At 36.3% G+C, this 26,851-nt stretch overlaps 1 protein-coding gene across 6 annotated transcripts in view; it reads left to right on the forward strand.

Moving 5' to 3' along the window:
- Positions 1 to 26,851, forward strand: part of TMEM87A (transmembrane protein 87A) — a 44,892-nt gene that overhangs the window by 9,530 nt on the left and 8,511 nt on the right. For 2 of the 6 annotated variants that reach the window (XM_032856746.1, XM_032856744.1), the window contains exons 5-15: positions 1,112 to 1,165; positions 1,250 to 1,294; positions 7,964 to 8,081; positions 13,478 to 13,539; positions 15,590 to 15,773; positions 16,790 to 16,889; positions 19,135 to 19,228; positions 20,202 to 20,273; positions 22,886 to 22,994; positions 23,955 to 24,013; positions 24,784 to 24,887. In XM_032856746.1, the coding sequence (XP_032712637.1) occupies positions 1,112 to 1,165; positions 1,250 to 1,294; positions 7,964 to 8,081; positions 13,478 to 13,539; positions 15,590 to 15,773; positions 16,790 to 16,889; positions 19,135 to 19,228; positions 20,202 to 20,273; positions 22,886 to 22,994; positions 23,955 to 24,013; positions 24,784 to 24,887 (1,001 nt within the window). Of the gene's footprint in view, positions 1 to 1,111; positions 1,166 to 1,249; positions 1,295 to 7,963; positions 8,082 to 13,477; positions 13,540 to 13,734; positions 13,964 to 15,589; positions 15,774 to 16,789; positions 16,890 to 19,134; positions 19,229 to 20,201; positions 20,274 to 20,891; positions 20,961 to 22,885; positions 22,995 to 23,954; positions 24,014 to 24,783; positions 24,888 to 26,851 lie in introns of those variants that run through there. The other 4 variants (XM_032856747.1, XM_032856745.1, XR_004382566.1 and 1 more) reach the window with 3 other exon arrangements.

Consider the following 26,851-nt stretch of genomic DNA (forward strand, 5'->3'; position numbering starts at 1 on the left):
CATGTAATTGGAATTTATCTTCAAAATTTTTTTTTCTTAGAAATATGATCTAGCACCAGTTTTTTGATAGAGAAATTATATATTTTATGGGTGTTGAAAATAGTTCTTGTTAACTATAGACTTTTTGTCCTTACTGTGTTTATTGCTTTGGAATATTTAGTAAATTGCCTTGAAGAGGCAGAGCTCACCAAAAGCTAGGTTTTCTGTCCAATTACTAGGAGTAAAGTTGGTTTATAAGAAGACCTTAATTTAATAATTAGTGATTAATAAGCAAATGAGGTAATTAATAATCTAACTATAACAATTGATAGTTCAGTTCTTATTATAGCTTAGAGTTTATGGATTGGAGAAAAAAGATACCTTTATAATGGTGGAAGAATAAGGAATCTAGAAACAGTGGAATGTTGAGTAAGAGACTTTCTGTTAGTTTTCTAGCCTGGGAGGATTGGTTGGCCTTTCTTGGATTTTATCATGGAAAGCTACCTGTTGAATAGTGTTGCCCAAGGTTCACTTTGAGATCTGCTATAATCTTTCCAGGGTCTTGGCATACACCCCTATTAGTAAGCTTACCTCTCCTCCTCCAGTCTAATGTAACAGAGTTGAAATACATGTTCTAATTACTCAGGAAGGTAAATGCCTCATCTGCTGATAACTGATAAGAAAGGTAGTGTAGTTTTTTTAATAGGCGTGAGTGTGTTGTGGTGGAAGGAGCACCTAACTCAGTAGACCCAAGAGTTGAAAATCCTATGTTCAAATCCCATTTCTCCATCTGAAGCTTTATAACATGTAGCCATATTTTTCTCATCTGTAGCAGGAGAGAGAACCATAAGCTCTCTCCATACTAAGCATATACCTTCTGTTTAAGGGTTTTTTTAATTCTTAAACGTCTTTAATTCTTAATAGAAAAATTGAATGGCCAGTTTAGTCTGATACTATTTTTTAGTTCTCAGTTTAATTTACTCACTTGTTTATGGTTCATTGGAAATCTTTTGTCTGTCAGTGCCATATTTTTTTACTGTTACAATAAGTTTTGCTTTAACCAATTCTATGGATTTTGAACTATGTTTTACTACTATACTTCTTTAATTTTAATGTTCTATTTCTTTCATAGAGCTTTTCTGGGGATTTTGTACATCGATTGCCTCTCTTAGGAGAAAAACAGGAGGTAATTGTTTGCATTGTTATGTATTTCTGAGAGTAAAGTAAAAATTCTGAATTAATTTTCTTTTCCTTTTTTTAATGTTTAAAGGCTAAGGAGAATGGAACAAATCTTACTCTTAGCGGAGATAAAACTGTAAGTATCGTAGCTAATTTGGAACAATGAACACATATTTGAATCTTATTGTTATTGTACCATTTAAAAAAGAAATTTAAGAATGGAAGTTTAAACACAAAATGCTGAGGCGCCTGCCTGGCTCAGTCAGTAGTAGAGCGTATGACTTTTGATCTTGGGGTTCTCAGTTCATATCTCACATTGGGTGTAGAGATTACTAAAAACAAACAAACAAACAAACAAAAAAACAAACTTTAAACCCCAAAGTGTTAGTAATGGTTATTGTGGATAATATGAGCAATTTTTATTTTCTTCTATGTATTTCCTGTATTTTCCCTATTTGCTAAAGTCTGTTGTTTTTGTAATCATCAGCCAATAGATGTGACTCATAAATAGGAAGAACCTTTTAAGAAAGAACCTCAAACTACGTCTAAAGTTATCTTATGATAGAGTATAACTGGAAGACAGTTTGGAAAGCTGAAATAAGGTTGAAAATTATAAATATGCCTTTATTTTCATAATTCACTTTCTAATTCACAATAACTAATTCCTCAAAACTTTATCTCTTAAAAATATAGAGGAAGTAAGACTGTTAACCATGTTGGATCATGCTTTTTACAAAACCGATTAAAGTTTTAAATTTTATAATGACTTTATTCAGACATACAGATCTCAGAATTCAGCCTTTTAAAAGCTATAATTCAGTGTTTTATATAGTATATTCAGAAGTTGTGCAACCACCAATCAGTATCTAATTCCAGAACATCTTTGTCACCCCAGAAAGTCACTATTTTGATTACAGGAAAGCCATTAGCAGTCACTTCTCTTCCCACCCTTGTCACCCTTGAGACCACCTGTGGTCATCTCATTTCCAGTCTTTCAAGTTTTTAGTCAGCCTCTTGATAGCCCAGCCTGCTAACATCAGCTGAGAGAGGGGGGCAGTTATGATCTGTCACAGTTGCTGCTGAGTGCCTTTGATGGTGCCTTGAGTATAGGATCCTATATGAGGATGGATTAGGTCATATAAAAAGATAAGACCTGGGAAAGGAGCTTTTCAGCACCTGCCAGAGAGCTCTGCCACTGGGTTTGAGGGCAGCTCTAAACCGGTTCTGTTTTTTTCCAGTGGCTGCCAAACTTCTGTTTTTCACAGCCATTACAGTTGTGAGAACTTTGGTTTTAAGGTGTTTGGAAGAGGGACTTGGGATTAGGATGAACAAAAACACCACTGGCTTGTTTTTCTTAATGACACCCAACTGTTTTTCTTAAGGAAACACATTTAGGGTTGGTGCAAGTTTTTAGCTAATTTCTGGACTTGGCAGAAATGTTGATTTGGATCATTTTGCCCATGTTCTTGTTGGTTTGGGGGATAAGTGTCTTTTCAGAGGTCCTCATTCTGCTATTCTGGAAGTGTCCCCCCTTTCCCTGCCCCGATTTATAGTTTATGGAATTTTAACCTAAAGATGAGTTTGGCACTGCAGACTTCATTAAAAAAAATTTTTTTTCTGGGACGCCTGGGTGGCTCAGTTGGTTAAGCGGCTGCCTTCGGCTCCGGTCATGATCCCAGTGTCCTGGGATCGAGTCCCACATCGGGCTCCTTGCTTGGCAGGGAACCACTTCTCTCTCTCTCTCCCTGCCTGCCACTCTGTCTGCCTGTGCTCATGCTCTCTCTCTCTCTCTGACAAATAAATAAAATCTTTAAAAAAAAAAAAATTTTTTTTCTTATTGCTAACCTGCATATATTCACTACCAAAAATTTAGAAAACATACATAAATGCAAAGAAGAAATAATCATCTAATACTACCACACACTGTAGAGTATAAATATATTTATTTTATAATCTTTTGTCTCTGAACATACTTCTATTTATTTAATAATGGGAATCCTACAATATATATTACGTTGTAGCGTTTTTTTAGCTTGGCAGTATAACATGTACTTCCTTCCAGTTCAGTAAATATTGTATGACATCATTATTTAGGTCTCTGCAGAGTATTTTATTGTATTCATATGTTGTAATTTGATAGCAAACGATCCATTGTCAGACATTTATGTGTTTCATTATCTTGCAATTTTAAATAGCACTTCAGTGATTAATTTTGAATATTTAAAAAAATTTTTATATTCTGGTTTCAAAAGACTTCCATGTTGGCACACATGTTGCTTCTATACACTTAAAAGTAAATCCCTTGTAATTTTATTTTCTAGCAGTTCAGTGTGATTACACAGAACAGATATTTACTGACCAAAGTGAGATTATGTTATATATACTGCTATATAATTTTTTGTTTTCACTTACTAGATTGGTACATTGAGTGCTATTTCACTTTTCTAATGGTTGCATACTTTTTCATTTAACCATGATTTTTATACTTAACTCCTGATTGATGTATATTGTTTTGTTTCCAAATTTTCCCTATTGTAGATAAGGTCCCATTCCTAATGTGTTGCTATATCTTTGTGCACATTTTTTTTTTTAAAGTAGGCTCCACACTGGGGCTTGAACTCATGACTCTGAGATCAAGACCAAGTTGAGAACAAGAGTAGGAAATGCTCAACTCACTGAGCCACCCAGGTACCCTGAGCACATTTATTTTCTTAGCCTAAATTCCTAGAGGTTGAATTGCTGGTTCCAAGTGTATGCACAATTTATAATTTATAAGTTCTTTTTTAATATTTTGTTCTATTTGTTCTGTATGTTCTATGTATATTTTGTTCTATATGTTTATATTTTATTCTAGAGAAAAATAACAGCTATTTATTGTCCTAAGAAAAGAGGATTGAGTTTCCCTCTGTGCTCACAACAATGACTGTTATAATTTAAAACAGATTTTATGCAGTTTGTCAGATTAAATTGTTGTAAATTGTGTTTATAAAAAATTATTGTTGAAGCTAAATATTTATTTGTATGCTGATAGGTTGTTTATAATTGTGCTTTTATTTGGTGGCCTTTTGTGTATAGCATTTTTTTAATGATTTTATTTTTTTTTTAAGATTTTATACTGTATTTTATTTTATTTATTTTTTTTTTAAGATTTTATTTATTTATTTGACAGAGAGAGACACAGTGAGAGAGGGAACACAAGGGGGAGTGGGAGAGGGAGAAGCAGGCTTCCTGCCAAGCGGAGAGCCGATGCGGGACTCGATCCCAGGACTCTGGGATCATGACCTGAGCTGAAGGCAGAGACTTTAACCCACTGAGCCTCCCAGGCGCCCCTTTAAATAGTCTCTGCACCCAACAATGGGCTCGAACTCAGAACTCGAAGATCAAGAGTCACATTTTTCACCAACTGAGTCAACCAGGCACCCTCAGAGCATATAGCATACTTCTAAAATTTGCTCAAGGCTTGAGCCCTGTTACTAGTGATTAAAGCTGGCTGGAAGATGACCCTGATGAATATCACAAGTAGTATTTATTTAGAGATATTTAGTCAAATTATAATAAAAAGTCAGAGATTTATCTGTCCTTTGTTCATTCTTCCTGAAAATTGGGCCTAAGAGGAGAATTCTTTAATAATACTATTTTTATTTATTTATTATTACTTACGTAAAAAGATTTTATTTATTTGAGATAAAGAACAAGAATGGGGGAGAGGGAGAAACAGACTCCCCATTGAGCAGGGAGCCCGACATGGGGCTTGAGCCCAACACCCTGGGAACATGATCCGAACTGAAGGCAGATCCTTAACCAACTGAGCCACCCAGGTGCCTCTAATAATTCTATTTAAAGGGTAATCACAAGTTCAGCACCACCTCCTTTTTTTAAAGCTCTGATAAAACAAGTTTTTTAGACAAAGGGGCTTTTCTCTGTCTTTTCTCCCTATGAAGTATTAATGTTTCTATTAATTCAGTTTTATGGTTTGATTTAAGCAGTAATGTGATATATTTACCATTGTAATGCTTTTTAAATTAGTAGCTTTCCTTTTTTAGAGCAGCTTTAGATTCATAACAAAATTGAGCAAAAGGCAGGGGTCCCACATAGCTCCTTCATAGACGCACAATCAGACCCCCCCCATCTTGCACCAGCCAGTGTGACACATTTGTTACAGTTGATGAGTCAACATTGACACATTATTATCAACCAAAGTCCATAGTTACATTAGTGTTAGTTCCTTGTGTTACACAGCGTTTGTTTTTAGTCAAATGTAAAATGACCGATATATACCATTATAATATAGAGAATAGTTTCATTGCCCTAAAAATCCTCAGTGCTCCCTCTACCTAGTCATCTCTCCTTCCCTTCAAGCCCCTGGCAGTCATTGATTTTTTTCTTTAAAGATTTATTGATTTATTTATTTTGGGGGGGGCGTTGCGCAAAGAGAAAGGGTGAGAGAATCTCAAGCAAACGCCCTGCTGAGTGTGGAGCCCCACAGGGGGCTCAATCTCATACCCTGAGATCATGACCTGAGCTGAAATCTAGAGTCAGATGCTTAACTGACTGAGCCACCCAGGCACCCTAATTGTTTTCTGTTGTTGTTTTACTGTGTCCATAGTTTTGCGTTTTCCAGAATGTTTTATAGTTGAAATTGTGTGATATATAGCCTTTTCAGATTGGCTTCTCTCACTCAGTATTGTGAGTTTAAGGTTTCTCCATGCATTCTCATGGCTTGATAATTCATTTCCTTTTAGTGCTAATATTCCATTACTTGAATGTATCACAGTTTATTTTATCCATTCACTTTTTTTTTAAGATTTTATTTATTCATTTGACAGAGATCACAAGTAGGCAGAGAGGCAGGCAGAGAGAGAAGAAGGGAAGCAGGCTCCCCGCTGAGCAGAGAGCTCGACATGGGGCTCGATCCCAGAACCCTGAGATCATGACCTGAGCTGAAGGCAGAGGCTTTTAACCCACTGAGCCACCCAGGCACTCCTATCCATTCACTTCTTAAAGGACAGTTATGAAGGAGCTAATTAATAGTAGTACCTATCATACGTGGTGGTTGTGAGGATTAAGGACTATAATAAATGTTAAACTTCTGTCAGAGTGCCTGGCATATCTTTTAAGATTTTTTTTTTTAAGAATTACTTATTTATTTGACAGAGAGAGACACGGTGAGAGAGGGAACACAGCAAGGGGAGTGGGAGAGGGAGAAGCAAGCTCCCTGCTGAGCAGACAGCCCGATGTGGGGCTCAATCCCAGGACCCTGGGATCATGATAGGAGCTGAAAGCAGACGCTTAGCAACTGAGCCACCCAGGCACCCCTCTTTTAAGATTCTTAATTGGTATTATGTTCTCAGTATTCTGAACTAGACTTTAGACTTGTCAAAGCCTGGTTACGAAGTCAAAACTTGGCATATGGTTATTTTTACAGGCTCAAAATAATATATATCCCAGGGTTAGATGGAAACTTTGTCAAATCCTGGAATGTGAGAATTAATGAGTCCCTTCTAAAATTTGTAAGAGGCAGTTTTAAGGTGTGTAGAATTAATACCAGAGCAGCTTATTACACCAAATTAAGTTTTATTGGTTAATGCACACATAAGTTCAGGGAAGATTCAGTTAATTATGGGTAAAGGACATGATGTACCTATAACTTTTTGAAGCTTTAAATTTTTCTCATAAATAACTCCTTAATTTTGTCAGAAAGAGGCCTTCAGGCAGAGATAAAACAATATGTGATTCAGTATGGCATTTATGTTCTTAAGTTACTAAGATAACCTAGTAAATGAATTATAGCTGTAGAATCATTTAATCTACTTTGGCACTTGTGATTTGGGCATGGAAGATAATTTTTGAACTCTTGTTTTGGCCTTTTCTTGGGTTGTAGGATAATTTGAACATTTGAGACAACCTGTGGCTCCACAGGAAAACACATAAATATGTAAACTCTGTTATCCACTTTGAGGGGTTTCATAGATCGATGACACTTACCCAGAGATGTCTGGGTAAAAGTTTCTTTTAATTTTAAGACCAGAAGATAATAAATTGTAAGTCTAAGCAGTGATACCTCCTTTCACACAAGGAAGAAGCCAATAATTTTCTCCTTTAACTTTGTGTTTTAGTATTGTGTTTGTGAGGGTCCATAGTCCACTAGTAAGTATGACAACAAATCCTTTGAAAGCTTTTTGCTTGGGCTATGAGTAACTGGTCTTGAAACAGATTCTTCCCAAGTAACTTGTTCTGTATACATGGAGGCCATTACCTCCACTTCCTTTACTTTGACAGACAATGACTCCACATAGACTAGCCATGATTAAATTTTTGATAAAAATGTGAGTGCTTTTCACTAGAAATTCTGGTAGTCTTGAGAAGGACATTGAACAAAGGAAATTAAATTCAGGAGTTAGTGTTTATAATATAATTCAGTATCAACATCATGGGTATTTTTTGTTTTGAGGTGATTTAAATCTCCTTACTTTATCTACGTAAAATATAACCAAGTATCCTAGCATGGCTTAATGAAACATTCAATTTAGTAATATTTAGCTGCGGTTTTCCTTGTTAAAAAAATATGCTAAATACATGATTTTTGTGCATAACAAGATCTAAAATGTCCTGTCATATAATAATTTGTAGTCTGACATACTTTATGCACTATAGGCCTGTTTGTTCTGTTGTACCTGCTATTTTAATGAATGAAAGTGAAGAACTCAGCTATGTTTCTAGGCACATTTTGGAAGAAGATTTTCATATTGACACATGTTCTTAGTTCTTAAGACTTATAGATTTGATGTCTTTTTTTTTTTTCCAGGCAATGCATGATCCACTGAAAACTTGGCAAGATGCACCATACATTTTTATTGTACATATTGGCATTTCATCCTCAAAGGAATCCTCAAAAGAAAATTCACTCAGTAATCTTTTTACCAGTAAGTACATTTTGTTCCTTTGTACCATTCATATTATCTAGTTGTTTCATGCGTGATTAGTAGTGTAAAATTGCTGTAAGGGAGGGAATAATTAAGGATGTTTGTTGTGAGGGTGGCTCAGTCCATTAAGGGTCCTGGGATCAAGCTGCTGGTGGGGCTTCCTGCTCAGTGGGGAGCCTCCTTCCCCCTCTCCTTCTGTCTGCTGCTTCCCCTGCTTGTGCTCTCCCTCTCTGTCTAGCAAATGAATAAATCTTCAAAAAAAAAAAGAAAAAAAAAAGAAGTAGTAGTGTGTTGTGTACCAGACATAGTTTCAGGCACTTCACTTATGCTTTCTTGTTATGTATTATAGATACCAGATTTCATTTTCCGTCATTTGATCCTCCTGCTTTTAAGATTCTTAAATGGTATTTGTTCTCAGTATTCTCAACTTGACTTGTCAGAACTTGGTTACCAACTCAAAACTTGGAAATTTTTGAATTTAATTGACTTTGTTAAGTTTTTAGTGTCTCAGTTTTTCTTAGTGTTCTCCTTTCTATTCTTACCCAGTTCCTGGAGTCCTCGTCTCTTGGAATTTTGTGGTCACTTAACTAACAAGTCTTATTTTCTTTAGTTTCTATTTTATGTTTCTTCCTCCTTTGCAGTTTTCTTCCCTCCTCTCCTTTCTTGAGTAGAATGTTGAATGAAACAATGATGATGATCATCCTTATCTTGTTACTGACTTTATTGGCACCCTTAGTGCATTTTACCATTAATTGTGTTCACTGTGGACTTTTCAGAATATTCTGTGTTTGGTTAGGATTTTTTTCCCCCTCATTTACTAAGTGTATTTTTATGCCTTTTTTTTTTTTATTACGGAGAATGAGTGCTCAGTTTTATCAAATGCTTTGATTGTATTGATTAAAATGATCATGTAGATTCCCCCATTTTTAATCTGTTAATGTGTTGCATTATATTAACCAACTTTTCTAATGTTAAACCATTCTTGGGGGCACCTGGGTGGGTCAGTCGATGAAGTGTCTGCCTTCAGCCCAGATCCCTGGGATCAAGCCCAGTGTTGGGTTCCCTGCTCAGCGGGGACTGCTGCTTCTTCTCCCTCTGCCCCTTTCCCACTCATGTTCCTTCTCTTTCTCTCAAATAAATAAATAAGATCTTAAAAAAAAAAAAAAAAAGGAAAAACCCATTCTTGAATTTCTGAGAGGCCAGTATTTGTCTTGATATACACACATATATATACATAGCTGACTTCTGTTTTATACAATTTTATTTGGAAGTTTTGCTCAAAGTAAGATTGGCCTATAATTTTCTTTTCACATACTGTCATCTATGGGTTTTGGCATCCAGATTATACTAGTTTTATACAATGAATTAGAGAATATCCCCTATTACAAAATTCTGTAGGGTAGTTTTTGTATGGGTAGGATTATCCATTTTTTGACTATTTCGTAGAACTTATAATAGTGTTTTGGCCTGATGTTCTTTTTTTCCTCCCCTATATAGATTTTAAAAGACCGTAATTTTCTTTCTTTCTTTTTTTTTTTTTTTTAAGATTTTATTTATTTTTTTTTTGACAGACAGAGAGCACAAGCAGGCAGAGAGGCAGGCAGAGAGAGAGGAGGGAAGCAGGCTCCCTGCTGAGCAGAGAGCCCAACGTGGGGCTCGATCCCAGGACCCTGGGATCGTGACCTGAGCCAAAGGCAGAGGCTTTAACCCACTGAGCCACCCAGGTGCCCCTAATTTTCTTTTTTAATAGTAATTCTTTTAAAAATCTTTCTGTTTTTATTTGAATTGATTTTTTGTTTTGTTTTTAAGAAATTGTCCATATCATTCAAGATTTCAGATTTTATTGGCATAAAGTTATGAGTAGTATTTCTTTACCAAAAAATCTGTATCTGTAGGTTTTTTCATTCTTAGTGCTTTTATCTTCTCTTTTAACTTTTAAAAAAACTTTGTAGAATTGTATTTTACTATATTTTTATCCCAGCAAACCAACTTTTGTTAGTTTTCCCAACTGTGTCTTTCTTTTCTATTTCACTATTTCTTTTGTTTGATTCAACTTAAAATTTTTGGTTTTTGTAGATTGTTGTGTTGAATGCTTTTAATTCCCAAACCAGAAATGGGTCTTATGCTCTATAGTTACATGGGATATAGCAGTTCTAGGTAAACCAATGGGTGACCCTGCATACTTTCTGGACCCAAGATGTAGGGGTATTCCTGTATTTCTAGGCCCATAGCTTTCTAAAGAATAATAGTCTAAAGCAGCAGTTGCCAGCATTTACTTTCAACCTTCTTTCTTGGAAAAGGATGGAAAAGAAGTCCTGTTCCGTTCCAGTTCAGCCTCTTCATGCATCAAATCTGGCTCTGCTCCTGGTTTTTCTTAGAATCCTACTAATTTTGGTGATCCCATAGGAACTACACTCCTGACTATCATAGCTTGCTTTTCAGGCCCAGAGTCAAAATGACCATAGCTTCAGTGTCATACACTGTTCTGAGTTTCTGTTCAGTTTTGATATTTGGAGGTGTATATCTTGTTTTTGAACTTATGTCCTTGTTTTGTTTTATCCATCCATTGTTTGGAGATAAGAAGGTACTTTATTTATTTATTTTTAAAGATTTTATTTATTTGAGAGTGAGCAAGCACGAGAGAGAAAGCATATGTTGGGGGGTTCTCTGTCTTGCTTTCCTACTTTCTCTCCCTTCTAGCTGGTTTTCTGTGGGCTGGTGGGAAACATTTTATTCATCTTTTTATCTCCTCTTTTTTCTCTAATGAGTGTCACATAGTAAGTGCTTCGTAAATTTAGTTTATATTTTGGCATAGAGCAAGTGTTAGCCAAACTTACTTACTTTCTTTCTTTCTTTCTTTCTTTCTTTCTTTCTTTTTAGCCAATTTTTTTTGATTTAGGTAATAACTGAGACTTTATTAATAAAGGCTACAAGTTCTGAGTTCTAAATGTGCTAGTTCCCCAATAGCATTATTTATGTAGGAATTCTAAGAAACAGAAACATTACATTAATTCACCATTTGAGGAATGGAATATAGAGAGTGGAAATTTCTGTATTAGCTAATATGAAGAAAAAAAAAACTTTTGAAGGGAAATAAAACCGTACATTTTCTCATTTTAGGAAGGTGCTTTGTTATCTGATGAAGTTATGGAGTCTCAATTTTATAAGATTACAATTAAAGCCTCCATGACATTGGAAAACATAAACCAGAAAATGTTAGAAATCTGTCTTCAGTGTTCCAGGAATTTCTGCACAAAACCCCAGTGTGCATGCAACTGCCCTGACCTACTTCTCCCATGATGAAAAACAATTTACAAAGTGCTTAGCATAGAGTTTCTCAGAAATAGGGAGATTTCCCCAGGGTCCTCACAGCAGCAAAGAAGCTTTCAGATTATGTAGGCTCTTCCACTCTAAGGAGAGTCTCCTGGCCTTCACTGTGGACCACCACAAGCTGAAGCAGAAACCCTAGAGAAATCTAAGAACTTGATAATCTTGGATAGTAGATGTCCCTCTGGATGGAAGGCTCCTGTCTCCTTTCTTTTCACATCCCAGACTGCTTCTCTTGATTCAAAAACATGATCAGGTCTGGCTCTGACACAGTGAGACCCAAGAAGAGGGGGTTTCCATGGTTTTCTAACATCACATCCCTGTATAGTTGCCACTGAGTGTGGTTCAGGCATACCCACTCCTTCTGGAAGAATTCTGTGGCCACATTCCTGAATGTCAGCAGTCCCTGAGAACTAGCCATTTCTTCTTTTGCTTCATCCTCTAGATTCTTTCTCACAGGGTATTTGTGGAAAAATATAGCCAAATTTTCTTAAAGAGCCATATAGTAAATGTTCTCTCTACTACAGCCACCCAGCTCTACCATTGTTGTGTGAATTTGCAACCATAGATAATATGTAAGTGAATGGATGTGGCTGTTTTCCAGTGAAACTTTATAAAAAGTGGGTGACCACATTTGCCCATGTGCTGTATTTTGCTGACCCTTGGCGTAGAGTAAGCAAAGGATATAATAAATATTTACTAATTATTTTGTTTCCTGTTTTATTAAATTAAGAAGGTGTAGGTTTAATAGCCAACATGCTTAAAATTTTTATGATTGCTGTTATGGGGTGCTCCTTTTGTTCATATGAATGTTGGATTGGGTTTACTTTTTTTTTTTGTTTACTTTTATTTATTTATTTATTTATTTAAAAGATTTTTTATTTATTTGTCAGAGAGAGAGAGGGAGAGAGAATGAGCACAGGCAGACAGAATGGCAGGCAGAGGCAGAGGGAGAAGCAGGCTCCCCGCCGAGCAAGGAGCCCGATGTGGGACTCGATCCCAGGACGCTGGGATCATGACCTGAGCCGAAGGCAGCTGCTTAACCAACTGAGCCACCCAGGCGTCCCTTTTGGTTTACTTTTAATAATCGCATGTTCCTTTTGCTTGGTAAAAACTAGGAAATTTTTGTTGTCTAGGCAATTGTTAGTCTGTCATCACAGACTAACAATTCTCACTTAAGTATTTATCAATCAGACCTAAGATAGTTTTATCAATTACAATTTTAAAAGTCGTAGTTTTGCTTCAGTAAGGCAGATCTGTCTTTCAGATTCTTATTAAATACTTTGTAAAAATTAACCAGTTTGTTGTTGTTATTAAGTATTTAACGAGACTTAAACATTAATGTAGCAAAGTCCCATAAAATTGACGTAGGTAAAAAAAAAAGTAATAGGAGAATATAGGTAAGGTTAGATAGAAGACAAAGAGAATAGCAGAATGAAGGAATGAAATCCTATACTTTTCAAAGCACATCATTGATGTATTGTAAGAAAAAGTACATATGAAATACGTTTGGAATTTAGAGGAGCCGGGCTGTGGTTCCAGTTGGGGTTTATGGAAGAAATAACTTAAATCTAGTCTTTTTTTTTTTAAGATTTTTTTTTTTATTTATTTGACACAAAGAGAGGGAGATCACAAGTAGGCAGAGAGGCAGGCAGAGAGAGGGGGAAGCAGGCTCCCCACTGAGAAGAGAGCCCGATGCGGGGCTCAATCCCAGGACCCTGAGATCATGACCTGAGCTGAAGGCAGAGGCTTTAACCCACTGAGCCACCCAGGTGCCCCAACTTAAATCTAGTCTTTCCAGGATGTGTGTCTGGGAACGAAGGACTTTTCCACTTAATATACTGTTGGGAGCAGGAGTATGGAGGCCTGTCTGGGACACAGCATGAATCATGAGAACACCTCAGGAATTTCAGAGTGCTCTATAAATGTAATATTCGCCAGAATTGAAATGGTTAAAAGTAAATAACCCAATGGAATTTTCATTAAATTTCACCAGACAAATCTTATGCAATGTTTTTGTTTAATTTCTGCATCCTTAACATTAATTTTGAGGACTGTGTTTTTGGCAGTGACTGTTGAAGTGAAGGGTCCCTATGAATACCTCACGCTTGAAGAATATCCTTTGATGATTGTAAGTGAACTTATATTCTTAACCTTAACATCATATGAGTTTAACTTGAAAGATTGTTCATGTTTTGTGTCAATATTCTTCTTTCAAGAATTGTTTCTGAACGGTTCAGAAAACACTGCTTTGTAGTTTTGTACTTCTCACTAAAATATGACCTTGAGAGTGTCAGTAGTTGACTCTGCCTCCTCTCATCTGTAGAATGAAGAGTTGATAACTTGTGCAATTTCAGAATTGGAAAGTACCTCAAAGATAATTTCAGATCTCATATTCTGTCTAGAATTCAAAGTGGGGCACTTCTTACCTTCCTGTAGTTTCTGATTGCATTTAAAGTAACTAAATGATGACACTTCATCATGTGTGTGTTTGTGTCTATTGGAATAGCCTCACTGTTTTCAAATTTCCTTTGTTCATTTCTTCTTTTCCCTTTCATAGTTTTCCCACATTGTGGGAAGACACTTCATTGCCTTTAGGTGTATCTTCACCCTGCCATATCTTCTTTGCTCTTTAGTGTTCTCCTCATTTATGTACTTTCAGATTGTGAGCTGAAAAGACACTTTACTTTTTTATTTTTTTTTATTTTACTTTTTTCTTTTTAACTTTTACCCTTTCCTCTTTTAACACTTTTAAGCTAGTTTATCTTAACAATACCTTCATTTAAAAAAAAAAACTTTTTTAAATCTTTGTTTTTATTTTATGTTAATTTTTTTGTTTGTTTTGTTTTTATTTTTATTTTTATTTTTATTTTTTTTATAAACATATATTTTTATCCCCGGGGGTACAGGTCTGTGAATCGCCAGGTTTACACACTTCACAGCACTCACCCCAGCACATACCCTCCTCATGTCCATAACCCCACCCCCTTCTCCCAACCCCCCTCCCCCCAGCAACCCTCAGTTCGTTTTGTGAGACTATGAGTCACTTATGGTCTGTCTCCCTCCCAATCCCATCTTGTTTCATTTATTCTTCCCCTACCCCCTTATCCCCCCATGTTGCATCTCCACTCCCTCATATCAGGGAGATCATATGATAGTTGTCTTTCTCCGATTGACTTACTTCGCTAAGCATGATACCCTCTAGTTCCATCCACGTCGTCGCAAGTGGCAAGATTTCATTTCTTTTGATGGCTGCATAGTATTCCATTGTGTATATATACCACATCTTCTTTATCCATTGATCTGTTGATGGACATCTAGGATCTTTCCATAGTTTAGCTATTATAGACATTGCTGCTATAAACATTTGGGTGCACGTGCCCCTTCGGATCACTACGTTTGTATCTTTAGGGTAAATACCCAGCAGTGCGATTGCTGGGTCATAGGGTAGTTCTATTTTCAACATTTTGAGGAACCTCCATGCTGTTTTCCAGAGTGGTTGCACCAGCTTGCATTCCCACCAACAGTGTAGGAGGGTTCCCCTTTCTCCGCATCCTCGCCAGCATCTGTCATTTCCTGACTTGTTAATTTTAGCCATTCTGACTGGTGTGAGGTGATATCTCATTGTGGTTTTGATTTGTATTTCCCTGATGCCGAGGGATGTGGAGCACCTTTTCATGTGTCTGTTGGCCATCTGGATGTCTTTGCAGAAATGTCTTTTCATGTCCTCTGCTCATTTCTTGACTGGATTATTTGTTCTTTGGGTGTTGAGTTTGCTAAGTTCTTTATAGATTTTGGACATTAGCCCTTTATGTGATATGTCGTTTGCAAATATCTTCTCCCATTCTGTCAGTTGTCTTTTGGTTTTGTTAACTGTTTCCTTTGCTGTGCAAAAGCTTTTGATCTTGATGAAATCCCAATAGTTCATTTTTGCCCTTGCTGAAAAGACACTTGAAATGCAGAAGAACGGTTACTCTTGAGGATAGGTCCTTAGGTAGTTTCTCTCTGTGCAAGAGGAGATAATTTTTTTGTGTTAGTATTGAACTTCAAAGAAATGAAATAATAACTCTTAAAGTAGGAGGTAGAATATATATATATTTTATATAGTTTAGGACTATGTATTCTAAATTGGCTCTTGGCCCTAATCCTCCTATTTTATTTCTTACCCATTTGGATGACAGTTTTTCATGGTGATGTGTATTGTATATGTCCTGTTTGGCGTTCTGTGGCTGGCATGGTCTGCCTGCTATTGGAGAGATCTCCTGAGAATCCAGTTTTGGATTGGTGCTGTCATCTTCCTGGGAATGCTCGAGAAAGCTGTTTTCTATGCAGAATTTCAGAACATCCGATATAAAGGCGAATCAGGTATGTAACCAAAGAGTGTTCACCTTTCTTGTGAGTGATTGGCAGGTAAGACGTGAGTTTTCCTCATGTCAGCAGTCGTTAAGTGGGTTTAACTTTTCAGTTTCTTAATGATTAGAATAACTTAAGCATAATCACTATGATCGTAACTTTTGTTTTTAATCTTATAATTTACGGGTTCAGTGATTTAAGAGTGAATTGTGCTGAAATAGATTCACACAAGTTATAGCAGCACTGGCCATTTTGGATAAGATTATCACCATCGCTGCATCTCAGTTGCCATTGATTTTTAAGGTATCATTATTATATTATACATCTAAGGAGAGAAATAAATACTGCCAACTTAATAGTAAGATGCCATTGACCTACTTTGATTTTAGAGATTTTAAAATATGAGGGAGAAGTACTTCTAAGAATTGGTTAAGTACAGTAAAACCAAGAAAATAGGAGGGTGTTTATGGTTCACTGAAGTAAACAGCTAATGACAAGTTATTTTGCTGAAGTTTTTTGTGATAGCTTTGGTTCTCTCTCATCAGACCATTTGATTATGAATGATGATGATGTAAGATTACTAATTAGAGCTTTCCCTATCTTTGAAAAGGCTTAAAAGTAGTAGATGTGAAAATAATTTGAAAACTGTGTGTGTGTTTGTGTTTTGTGTTTTTCAGTGTATATGTATTTTTTCAATCTGTATTCCCCAGTTTTTAAAAATGGGAGAAAAGTTCTATAGGTGTTATAAACTGTCCTTGTAGGTGAGGTATTCTGCTGAGGTTTTAGTGAAGTGGGGTTAGGGAGGAAAGGTGATTCAGGCACACCCAGACTGCTATTCACATGAGCAAGGTAAGTGAAATCAGCTTGTGTACTTACTTAGAAGAATTGCAGGAGAGGTATTTTCTTTGAACAGGACTAATCCCAATGCTTATTCTGAAGAGCATTAGTTATCTAGATCCACATTCTGGTTCTAGAGTCACACCTTTTCCCAAACCTAGATTATAGCACTCTTTCTTTCTTTCTCATAGTCCAAGGTGCCCTGATCCTTGCAGAGCTGCTTTCAGCAGTTAAACGCTCGCTGGCTCGAACCCTGGTCATTATAGTCAGCCTGGGGTATGGCATAGTTAAGTAAGTATGGACTTTTTATATGGAAGGACATATTAAAACACTGATTAAATTGAAACAGTATTGTAGGTTCCTATTGTAATTCTGAAAGAATTGATATAAGAAATAGTTTGCAATAAGACAGGTATCTAAAAAATGTTAAGTGTTTCATTTCACTTCTGACAACTCGAGCATTTGTAGGAAAATCAGCAATGTAGTGAATGATGTTAAAACATCAAATTTTTAGGGTGAACGTAGAGTGACTTTTAATCTTCAAAATGTTTTTAAAATCAATTTTTTTATGAGAATGTCACTCAGTCTGAAAAAAGTGAAAATAATTTATTTTTCAAAAATTTTATTGAGTGCCTTCTGTATACTAGATATTATTCTAGGTGCTGAGGACACAGCAAGTAAACAAAAGACTTGGAGTTTACATTTGTGGAGGGAGGGGACAAAGATACAGATAAGTAAGTAAATAATATGTCAGTGGTAAGTGCTATGGAGCAGATAAAGCAGGGGAAGGGTGTAGAGAGTGCTAGGCAAGAAGTGAAGCTTATAGTTGTAAATAGGGTTGCCAAGGAAGGCTTCACTTAATGACATTTACACAGAGATCTAAAGGTGGTGTGGGGACCATATGTATATCTAGAGGAAGAGATGCTAAGATGTGGTCAGATTCTGTATATATTTTGAAGGTAGAGCCAATGGAATTTTCTGGTAGATCAACTGTGTGATGTGAATGAGAAGAGGAATCAAGGATAATGCCAACTGTTTTGGTCTGAGCAATGAAAGGATGGAATTTATAAGTTAAGGAGAATCGTGGGTGAAATAAGTTTGGAGTAGAGGCAAAATTAGGAGTTCAGTTAGATAACCAAATGGGGAAATAAAGAAGAGGGGTAGAAGTGGGTTAGAGATATGAATTTGGGAGTCATCAGGATATATATGTTTACCTAAAGCCATGAGAATGGGATGCAGTCACTGAGGAAGTAATTGTATATAGACAAGAGATCAAAGGATGGAGCCCTTGAACATTTTCAGTTATTTAGAATTCAGTGAGGTGAAACAGAATTAGAGGAATTTGAGAAGGTCTTTTGTGGTTAGAGGCAAACATGAAGAGTTTCACGGAGGGAGCATTTGTGTCAGGAGGGTTAAATGATGACCATTGGGTTGAACTACATGGAAGACATAAGTGACCTTAAGATGGTTTAGGGAAGTGCTAGGATAAAAGCTTTACTGGAGTGAGTTCAAGAGAGAATAGGAGCAGAGAAATTGGAACTAGCCGGGTATAGAGAGTTATTTCAAGGAGTCTGGCTTTAAGTGGGATTAAAGAAATGGGTTTTAACTTTTTAAACTTATTCTCTGAAAGGAGGTTTGTTTTCAGTGGGGTTAGGGAAATGGGGTGGGTTTCATTTTTAAAATTATTTAATTCATTTAACAAATATTTGAGGGCCTCCTATATGCCAGGGCCTAGGTTTCAAAAATACAACAGTGGGGAGAAAAATCCTTGCCCATATGGACCTTTGCTAGCATATAACAAAAAAATACAAGGACAAATATTACTTAGACTTAGGTAGACATGATTTAAGGCAGTACATCTCAAACACAGTGCAGTAATGAATCACTTGGAGATCTTATTATCAATCAGAATGCAGATTCTGATTGAATGGCATCTTGAAGCAGAAGCTGCTTGAAAGACTTCATATTTTGTTGGATTCTGAGCTTACAAATGTACAGTTTATCTAATGGTTTGCAATAGGATATTTGCTTATATCAAAACTTTTAGATTTGATAATGGTATTGTGTTTATGTATTTAAAAAGTCCTTGTTGGTTAAAAACACATGCTGAAATATATACAAATTAAAGATACACTATCTAGGATTTGCTTGAAGATAACATGGGAGGATAGGAAGTGGATGGGGTTACATGAGGCACAATTGACTATAACTTAGTGGTTATTGGGATTGGATGTTGGACATAGAGGGGTTCATTGTACTGTTGAATGTTTCAGAAGTCTCTGTAATAAAAATAGTTTTTGTTTTTGTTTTTGTTTTTTGATACAGTAACCAGGGATCAGATCTAAAAGTTCTAGTAGTTATTAACTTGGTTTAAGTCCATATGTTCTTCGGGGTTTTTTTTTTTCTTATGTAGATCAAGTATGTCTGACTTACCTCTGTTAAGTTATTGACCAGTATTTTAATTAAATGAATTACTTTTAACTTATTTTGAAGTTTGTGGCATTGATGCTCAGCTCTTTCTTTGCTTCCTGTTTAGGCCTCGCCTTGGAGTCACTCTTCACAAAGTTGTGGTAGCAGGAGCCCTCTATCTTTTGTTCTCTGGCATGGAAGGCGTCCTCAGAGTTACTGGGGTCAGTACTGCTTAATCTAACTATTAATGATCAGTTCAAATAACATTGTTTTTGTCTTGAGAGGGTGAATTGGAAAAGTCTGTGGACTTCTTTACTATTTCTTCTAAATCATTTGTAACTCTGATTTTCAAGATGTATATATAATTCGAATTTTCTTTTTAATCTATTAGAACTTCATAAGTTTAATGAGTGACCAGGAATGAATGCTTTCCCTCCTGTCCACAAATTGCTACTTACTCATTTCCTCCTCCCAGACAGTGGGCTCTCATTCTTGTATAAGTGGCAAAGATTATAATCTTGCTTAATAATATACTTTTTTTAAAGATTTATTTATTTGAGAGAGATAGCATGTGTGCATGCTTGTTGGGGAGGGGCAGGGGAAGAGGGTGAGAGAATCCCATGCAGACTCCAAGGAGCTTGGAGCCTGATGAGGGGCTCCATCTCATGACGCTGAGATGAGGATCTGAGTCCAGACCAAGAGTCAGATGCTCAGCTGACCGCCCCTCCAGGCACCCTCTCTTTTTTGTTTTAAAGTGATAGTGCTCTTTGCTTAATTAGTACTTGAGTTTCAGAGGCTTTTCTAAAATGCAACTAATTGTTTCACTTTATTCTTGAGAATTATAAAATCATGCCCTTTGTCAGGGAGGGAAGCCAAAGCACTAAATATAAATGATAAATTTTGTCAGAGCTGGATTAATGTGAATGGTCATTCCAGCTGGATTAATAACTACTGGGCATTCCAGTAGTTATTTATTTAAAAATCACTGTCAGCAATAACCCATTAGATTCAAGGTGGTAAATGCTGTAAACTTGACTTACTGAGCTCAGTAAGTTTTGTAATAAATTGCCCCTTAAATAAAACATTTTATGGATGCATACTGTTTTTCAGATCACACTGTCCTTTATGTAATTTCCTTCAACTTTTTAGCAACTCTAACCCTCTGTCAATTTCATTTTCTTTCTGCTGCTGTAGTATTTTTCTTACTCATTGGCTCTGATAGTAAACCTGGCCCTCTCAGCAATTGATGCCTGTATTATTTTATGGATATCCTTTCAGTAATGCCCTGATGTCTGGGTAATCAGGGTTATATAAATAGCACCTTATATATATAAACTCATGAAACAAGTAGCATAGTTTCAGGGACAGATACTTGCCTTACATCTTATTTTGGGATGTGCTCTTATTTGTAGAATTATATCGTATTATAGTTTTGGAAATTATAACTATGTATTAATGCTGTAGTACTTTGAAATATGAGAAGGGTCTTTTTAGACTTGTAGCCAGAAATCACAGTGATGGGAGATGATATGTTGGGATGGGGGCTTGTAACACCAAAGCTTTTCAGTGTGGTCACTTCTTAACATGGATCTTACTTAGCATGCTAGGAGCTCTATGGTGGTTGCTTTGTATTAGTTAGTAGCACGTTTTATTGTATTGAGATTGTGATCGACAGTTTGTATGAAATGCTTATAGCTATGTATTCTGTGTGATTATTTGTCAGAAAGGAAGAATGATATAGGTACAAAGTATTATTCCTTATTTTCTTTCAGTTCAAATGCAGAATCATTCTAGATGATTATGTAAATGCAGAGTCATTTTCTGGTTTCTTCGCTGTGCTCTCTAGACATCTTTTTTTCACCACCTTTTTTTCTTTGTCTGCAGGCCCAGACTGATCTTGCTTCCTTGGCCTTTATCCCCTTGGCTTTCCTAGACACTGCCCTGTGCTGGTGGATATCCTTCTCATTGGCTTGTTTGATGGCGGTCCATTTTCTCCCCTCAGAGTTGGGTTTCCATTGATCTTTCTGCAGATGGTTTTTGCCAGTTTCATTGATCACTCCTTACTTTGGGGAATAGGGTATTTTCAGTCTAACAACCTGGGGGCTCAGGTAAGCAGTTATTTTGTTTTTAATTTTAAAAAATTTCATCAAGAGTTGGTGACTGCAGCCTGAGAACAAGATAAAAAGCTTTTGGCCTTTTCTTTAAATGAGCATTTCACTTCGATTTTGGATTTACTTGCGTATCTCACTTTGTGTTAAAATCACTGGCTGCTGTGGTCCTGTTCTTTCTTTCAGCCTTGGCAATTAGTAAATGCTTTGAAAATTATGTAAATGTTTTGATTCTTAAAATATGGTTTCAGGAACTGTATGAGGTTGTTTGACTCTCTTAAAATTCTAAGTAGATTCAGCAGATTTTACCCTTACGTAGTAAGTGTTTTATACCCTCATTCAAAAGCTGACTTGGGATTATTTGAAGATGTCACTCTTTGAAATAAATCTTGCTTCATTTACAGGAAAATCAACCAGCAGGTAACAGACAAGCTTCTATTTGAATAATCTTATCTTCCTGCTTTTCAAGTATAAACATTTGTTTATTAGGACTTGGCCTGTTGGAGGAAGGATTCAGGTTTTTGGAGTTTTATCTTTTGGGGATTTTTAAAAATTTATTTTGTTTTTTTAATGTCATTTGGTCCTATGTACAGTTGTGCAATATTATTGTCCTGATGGACTGTGACTATTATGAAAGGCTGAGTATAAATAAAATTGTAATTTTGTGAATTTGAGGGGATTTTCATATATCAAAAATATTTGAAATTGAAATGTCCTGCATCCAAATGGCCAAAGGTTTTCTAGGTCAGTATCTTTTTTTTTTTTTTTAAAGATTTTATTTATTGATTTGACAGAGAGAGATCACAAGTAGACAGAGAGGCAGGCAGAGAGAGAGAGAGAGAGAGGGAAGCAGGCTCCCTGCTGAGCAGAGAGCCCGATGCGGGACTCGATCCCAGGACCCTGAGATCATGACCTGAGCCGAAGACAGTGGCTTAACCCACTGAGCCACCCAGGCGCCCCTCTAGGTCAGTATCTTTGTGAACCTCTACTATGCATATTGAGAGGAAGAGGAGAGGGACTAGACCATACAAGAAGATGACCCAATAATTAGGTGGCTGCGAGGGCTCTGTTGAAAGGCAGGTGTGAGCTTCAGCTCACTTGCTTTCATATCTTCTCCTCATTTTGAAAGTTGAACATAAGAGCAGATAATTGTGTATAGTAGTCATTAGCTCTCCCCTGTCTTTGTGCAGCAACTTATACTTGAGCTAATGACTTGAAAATAGAGAGTTGTTGCTTTTGAGCCTGCCTGTGGTTCTCAGCCAATTATAATCGTATGGTAATTCATTATAGTTCATGATGGCAGGTTGCTTAGCATGGCACAAGGGGACTGAGTGTAGAACTCTGGGAGGTTGTAGGCATGAATGTAAGACTCTAGACTGGATTAGCTAGGACACCATTACCTCACAAGAAGAAAGGAGATGATGATAATTCCTGTTGCTTTGCCTCTTACTCATTATTTCATTTTTCGTCCATTTGCTTCATTTTCTTTGTTTCTCTAGAAAGTTTACTACCTTTATTTCTCCTTTATATTTTTCTTCTCTTTTGCATTCTCATTTTATCCTGGTTCTGTCTTCTCATTAAGTCTCATTGAAAATGAGGACTTTCTAACTAATGGTGGGGTTGGAGTATTTTTAAAGTTGAGAGTAAGAGCTGTAAGGCCTGGCATCCATGGCTCTGCCATTATGACCTGAGATCCTTAAAGAAATGTAAGGGTTAATTTACTAGCTTACTGTTTTTTTCTGAATGTTGATTTCCTTGACCTGCAAACACATATTTATTAGCTTGACTCAAACAATGAAGCTGTTAAAACTTCGGAGGAACATTGTAAAACTCTCTTTGTACCGACATTTTACCAACACGCTTATCTTGGCAGTGGCAGGTAAGTCGGGACTTGCTTCCTTCTATTTAAATGCATTTCCTTTAGAACTAAGATTCTTAACCTGAGAGGCCTTGGATGGGCTTTCTAAAATTACAAAAAAATTTTTGTGTGTTTCACTTAGGGAAGGGGTCTTTCACTTTTGTCACATTCACGAAGGGGTCTTTGGTTCTAAAAAGTTTGACAACCACTTATTTTAATAGCTGAAAATCAATTACATATAATTTTAACTCTCCCTCTCCTGTCTCCATTCTTTCTCTGAGACTTTCTTCTTTTTTTGAGGCAAATTAGCATTGTGTCACATAGCATTTAGATTTCTTTTAGAAGACATTAATATTTGCTTATTTGGTTTTATTGAAATAAAAAATTTTATATAGATTTTAGATCAGTGTACATTGCTGTTGTATTGCCTTTACATGTCATTAAACATGCATAACATATACGTTATGCACATACATTAGGATAGACTATAGCCCACATAAGGGTAATTTGCCTGCCTTTTTTGACTTGTGTGCCAGGAATAGAGAGGTCTGGCCTATGATTGGAACCAATAATTCTATTTGTCTTACAGTCATTTTATCAACCTTTTTCCATCTGACCAGGCAAAGAAAAATTAATGTTATACTAAAGAGGAAAGGGAAAACAATCATATTATTTATAATGCTGGAAAAAGCCATGTTTCTCATACCCTCTTTCCACTTTTGAGGGTTGCTAAAGTAGTGAGATGATAAGTAAAACTATTCTTTAAGTATAGAAAGGGTTGACAAGGGTACACATTGTACACTTTGCTTATAGCAGTTGTTAAGTAAATTTGTGTTGAATAAATGTGTTAACAATAAGTGAGATAAAATGATTGTGATATATTAAGAGGGATGTGTGGGATTCCACTTGACGAGAATCAGAGAACGTTTGAGGATAAAAACTGACATTCGTATTCTGACCAGGTTTTTCATTTCCTGTTAGCATCTATTGTGTTTATCATCTGGACAACCATGAAGTTCAGGATAGTGACTTGTCAGTCGGTGAGTTGTAAACACATGCATTTATGAATAGTGTTTTAAAAAATACACAGTGGTGTTGATGATGGTGGTAAGGTTCATACCTTTTAAGAGATTAGGGCTAGATCTCCACTCTGAGGGTTAGAATGCTTTTCTCCTCCTAAAAATATTTTGTATTATCACAGTGCTTGGTATGGTAGGTTTGTTTTGTGGATTTTTTTGGGTGAAAGGACTGATTCTGTATCCCAGTAGTGGGAGAGAACATTATAAATGATATCACAGTTTTTCATAACCCAGTCTTGGCCTTAACTAAAAAATATTAACAAGAAATCCAGAGTCCTAAATGTTAAGTGTGTATGAATAATGCTAATCTGAGCAGAAGCCATGTACTTAAGAGTTGAGCAGAGACTGGCCAGTAACATTTCTTAGGAAGCTAGAGCTAAGCTGTTAAAAATAAATAAACAAAAATGAAACTCTTAAAAAAAAAAAAACCCATAATGTTACTTTCTCTTACCTTGTATAAAAACCTTTTCTTAATATTCTCGGAGCTATAATGAAGTCTTAATGAAGTGCTCCATTCAGTTGGTGCCTTTTCTTGAGCAACAATTAAACACCACCAGGGAAGAAACTATGTTCATTCATTTTTTATTCCCAGCACTTAGCACACTGCCTAGCACATAGCAGGCTCCTAGTAAATGTAAGTTGAATGAATAAATAACATTCTTGTTCTATGCCAAGGGCTTTGTGAAGAGTTAAGATTATGTATAAAAATGTACTTCTCCCCCTTTTGGTAGGATTGGCGGGAGCTTTGGGTGGATGATGCCATTTGGCGGTTGCTGTTCTCTATGATCCTCTTCGTCATCATGGTTCTCTGGCGACCATCTGCGAATAACCAGAGGTTCTTGACACTTCTTATTTATATTGCTAACCACTGAATGGCCTTGTCATCTATTTAGGGGTGATTGAATGGGTGACAGTGTCAGGGCCTTGTCAAAGTATAGAGAGTATTCACTGGGTCTGGAATCCAGTGAATGGGTTCTTGGGTTCCTGCCCAGCTCTCCTATTTGCATCGTGATTTTTGTCATGGTGCCTCTTTCCACTTCCCTGGGCCCTAGTTTCCTCTTCATATAACGGAAGGGAATTGAACCAATTCGTATGAGGTATTTTTCAATTCTGACATCTGATAATATATGAGTAAATAAGAGTAGATAGATAGTGATACTTGTAATGAAAGTCTCACCTGTCTAGCCTCAAGAAGGAAAGAATAATTTTTATAGCCAGTAACCCAGCTCACTTGTAACAATAGGGTAAAATAAAAACTTATGTGACAGGCTTTGGAATTAAAAATTTATATGTGAATTTGCTTTGTTAAGCTATTGGCAAATTTCAATTATTTAGGAATTAACTGTCTTTATTCTGTGTATATCCATGTCTTTGGCATGCCCTCCCTTTTGTGTTTAGACGGTTAAGAGCTTATATTACCCAACCATATCACCAAAGAAGGAAAAGGATGAGGTGGCATAACTGAGTGGCTAATTTTATAATCAGACATACCAATAAAAGACTTAGAAAATAAGTAATATCTTTTTACCCCATGAAAATAGCCTCTCTTTTTATTCATTTATTATTATTATTTTTTAAGATTTTATTTATTTATTTGACAGACAACGAGAGAGGGAACACAAGCAGGGGGAGTGGGAGAGGGAGAAGAAGGGTTACTGCTGAGCAGGGAGCCCAATGCGGGGCTTGATCCCAGGACCCCAGGATCATGACCTGAGCCGAAGGCAGATGCCTAATGACTGAGCCACTCAGGCACCCTTAGTGTGTCTTTTTGGTATACATATGTTTGTGTTCTTTTAAGAAAAAGTTAAAAAATAGAGTAGGCTTGGGACTGTTGGGGTGAAAGGTAGCATATTTGTAATTTTCAAAGTATTAAAGTCAGAGTGCATTAAATAAAATCTGAAACAAATTGTATATGTACCTCCTATATTCCCATTATTCAGTTTTTGCAGATCTGGCAGATGAGAATATTCACTGTTATTTTAAAAATGTTACATTTAAGGCTGAATTACTTTTTATGGCTTTTATGTGCTTATGGTCATTTAGTTCACCTGTCAGCTTTTTATATTTTGAGTTTTTTTAAATCAGCTTATTGATCAGTTTGTATCGATTTGTAGGAATTCCTTATATATTTTAGATACCAATATTTTGTTCTAAGCATTCCAAATATTTTCTTCTCGTTGATTGTTTTTGAACATTTTAATGGTATTCTTGGCTATAGAAAATCTTGAAAGTATGGAGTCAAATTTGTCGGGTTTTTTTTTCCTTCATGTATTGTGTATTTTGTGTCTTTGTTTAAGAAACTTTCCTGGCTTGAGGTGAATTCTGAAATTATAATTTTTTTCAAAATTACACAGTTGAACTTTCATTCATCAAGAATTGTTTGACTGTGGGTTCTCTGATTTTTTCCTATCCCTCTGATCCTGCATCAGTAGTACATTGTCTTAACCTTAGTTTACTGTTATGTCTTGGTATGTGCCCTCTCCTTAGTCTTCTTTTTTAAAAAATATCCATTGTTACTGGATCTTTGCTCTTTAGTGAAATGTTTAGCTTGTTTGTTTAATTCTAGGAAAACCTTTATTGATTTTTTTTTTTTTTTTTTTTAAGATTTTATTTATTTGTCAGAGAGAGAGGGAGAGAGCGAGCACAGGCAGACAGAATGGCAGGCAGAGGCAGAGGGAGAAGCAGGCTCCCCGCCGAGCAAGGAGCCCGATGTGGGACTCGATCCCAGGACGCTAGGATCATGACCTGAGCCGAAGGCAGCTGCTTAACCAACTGAACCACCCAGGCGTCCCACCTTTA

The sequence above is a fragment of the Lontra canadensis genome, unplaced genomic scaffold (assembly GCF_010015895.1).
Source record: "Lontra canadensis isolate GAN:19392208 unplaced genomic scaffold, GSC_riverotter_1.0 scaffold12, whole genome shotgun sequence".
Classification (NCBI taxonomy): domain Eukaryota; kingdom Metazoa; phylum Chordata; class Mammalia; order Carnivora; family Mustelidae; genus Lontra; species Lontra canadensis.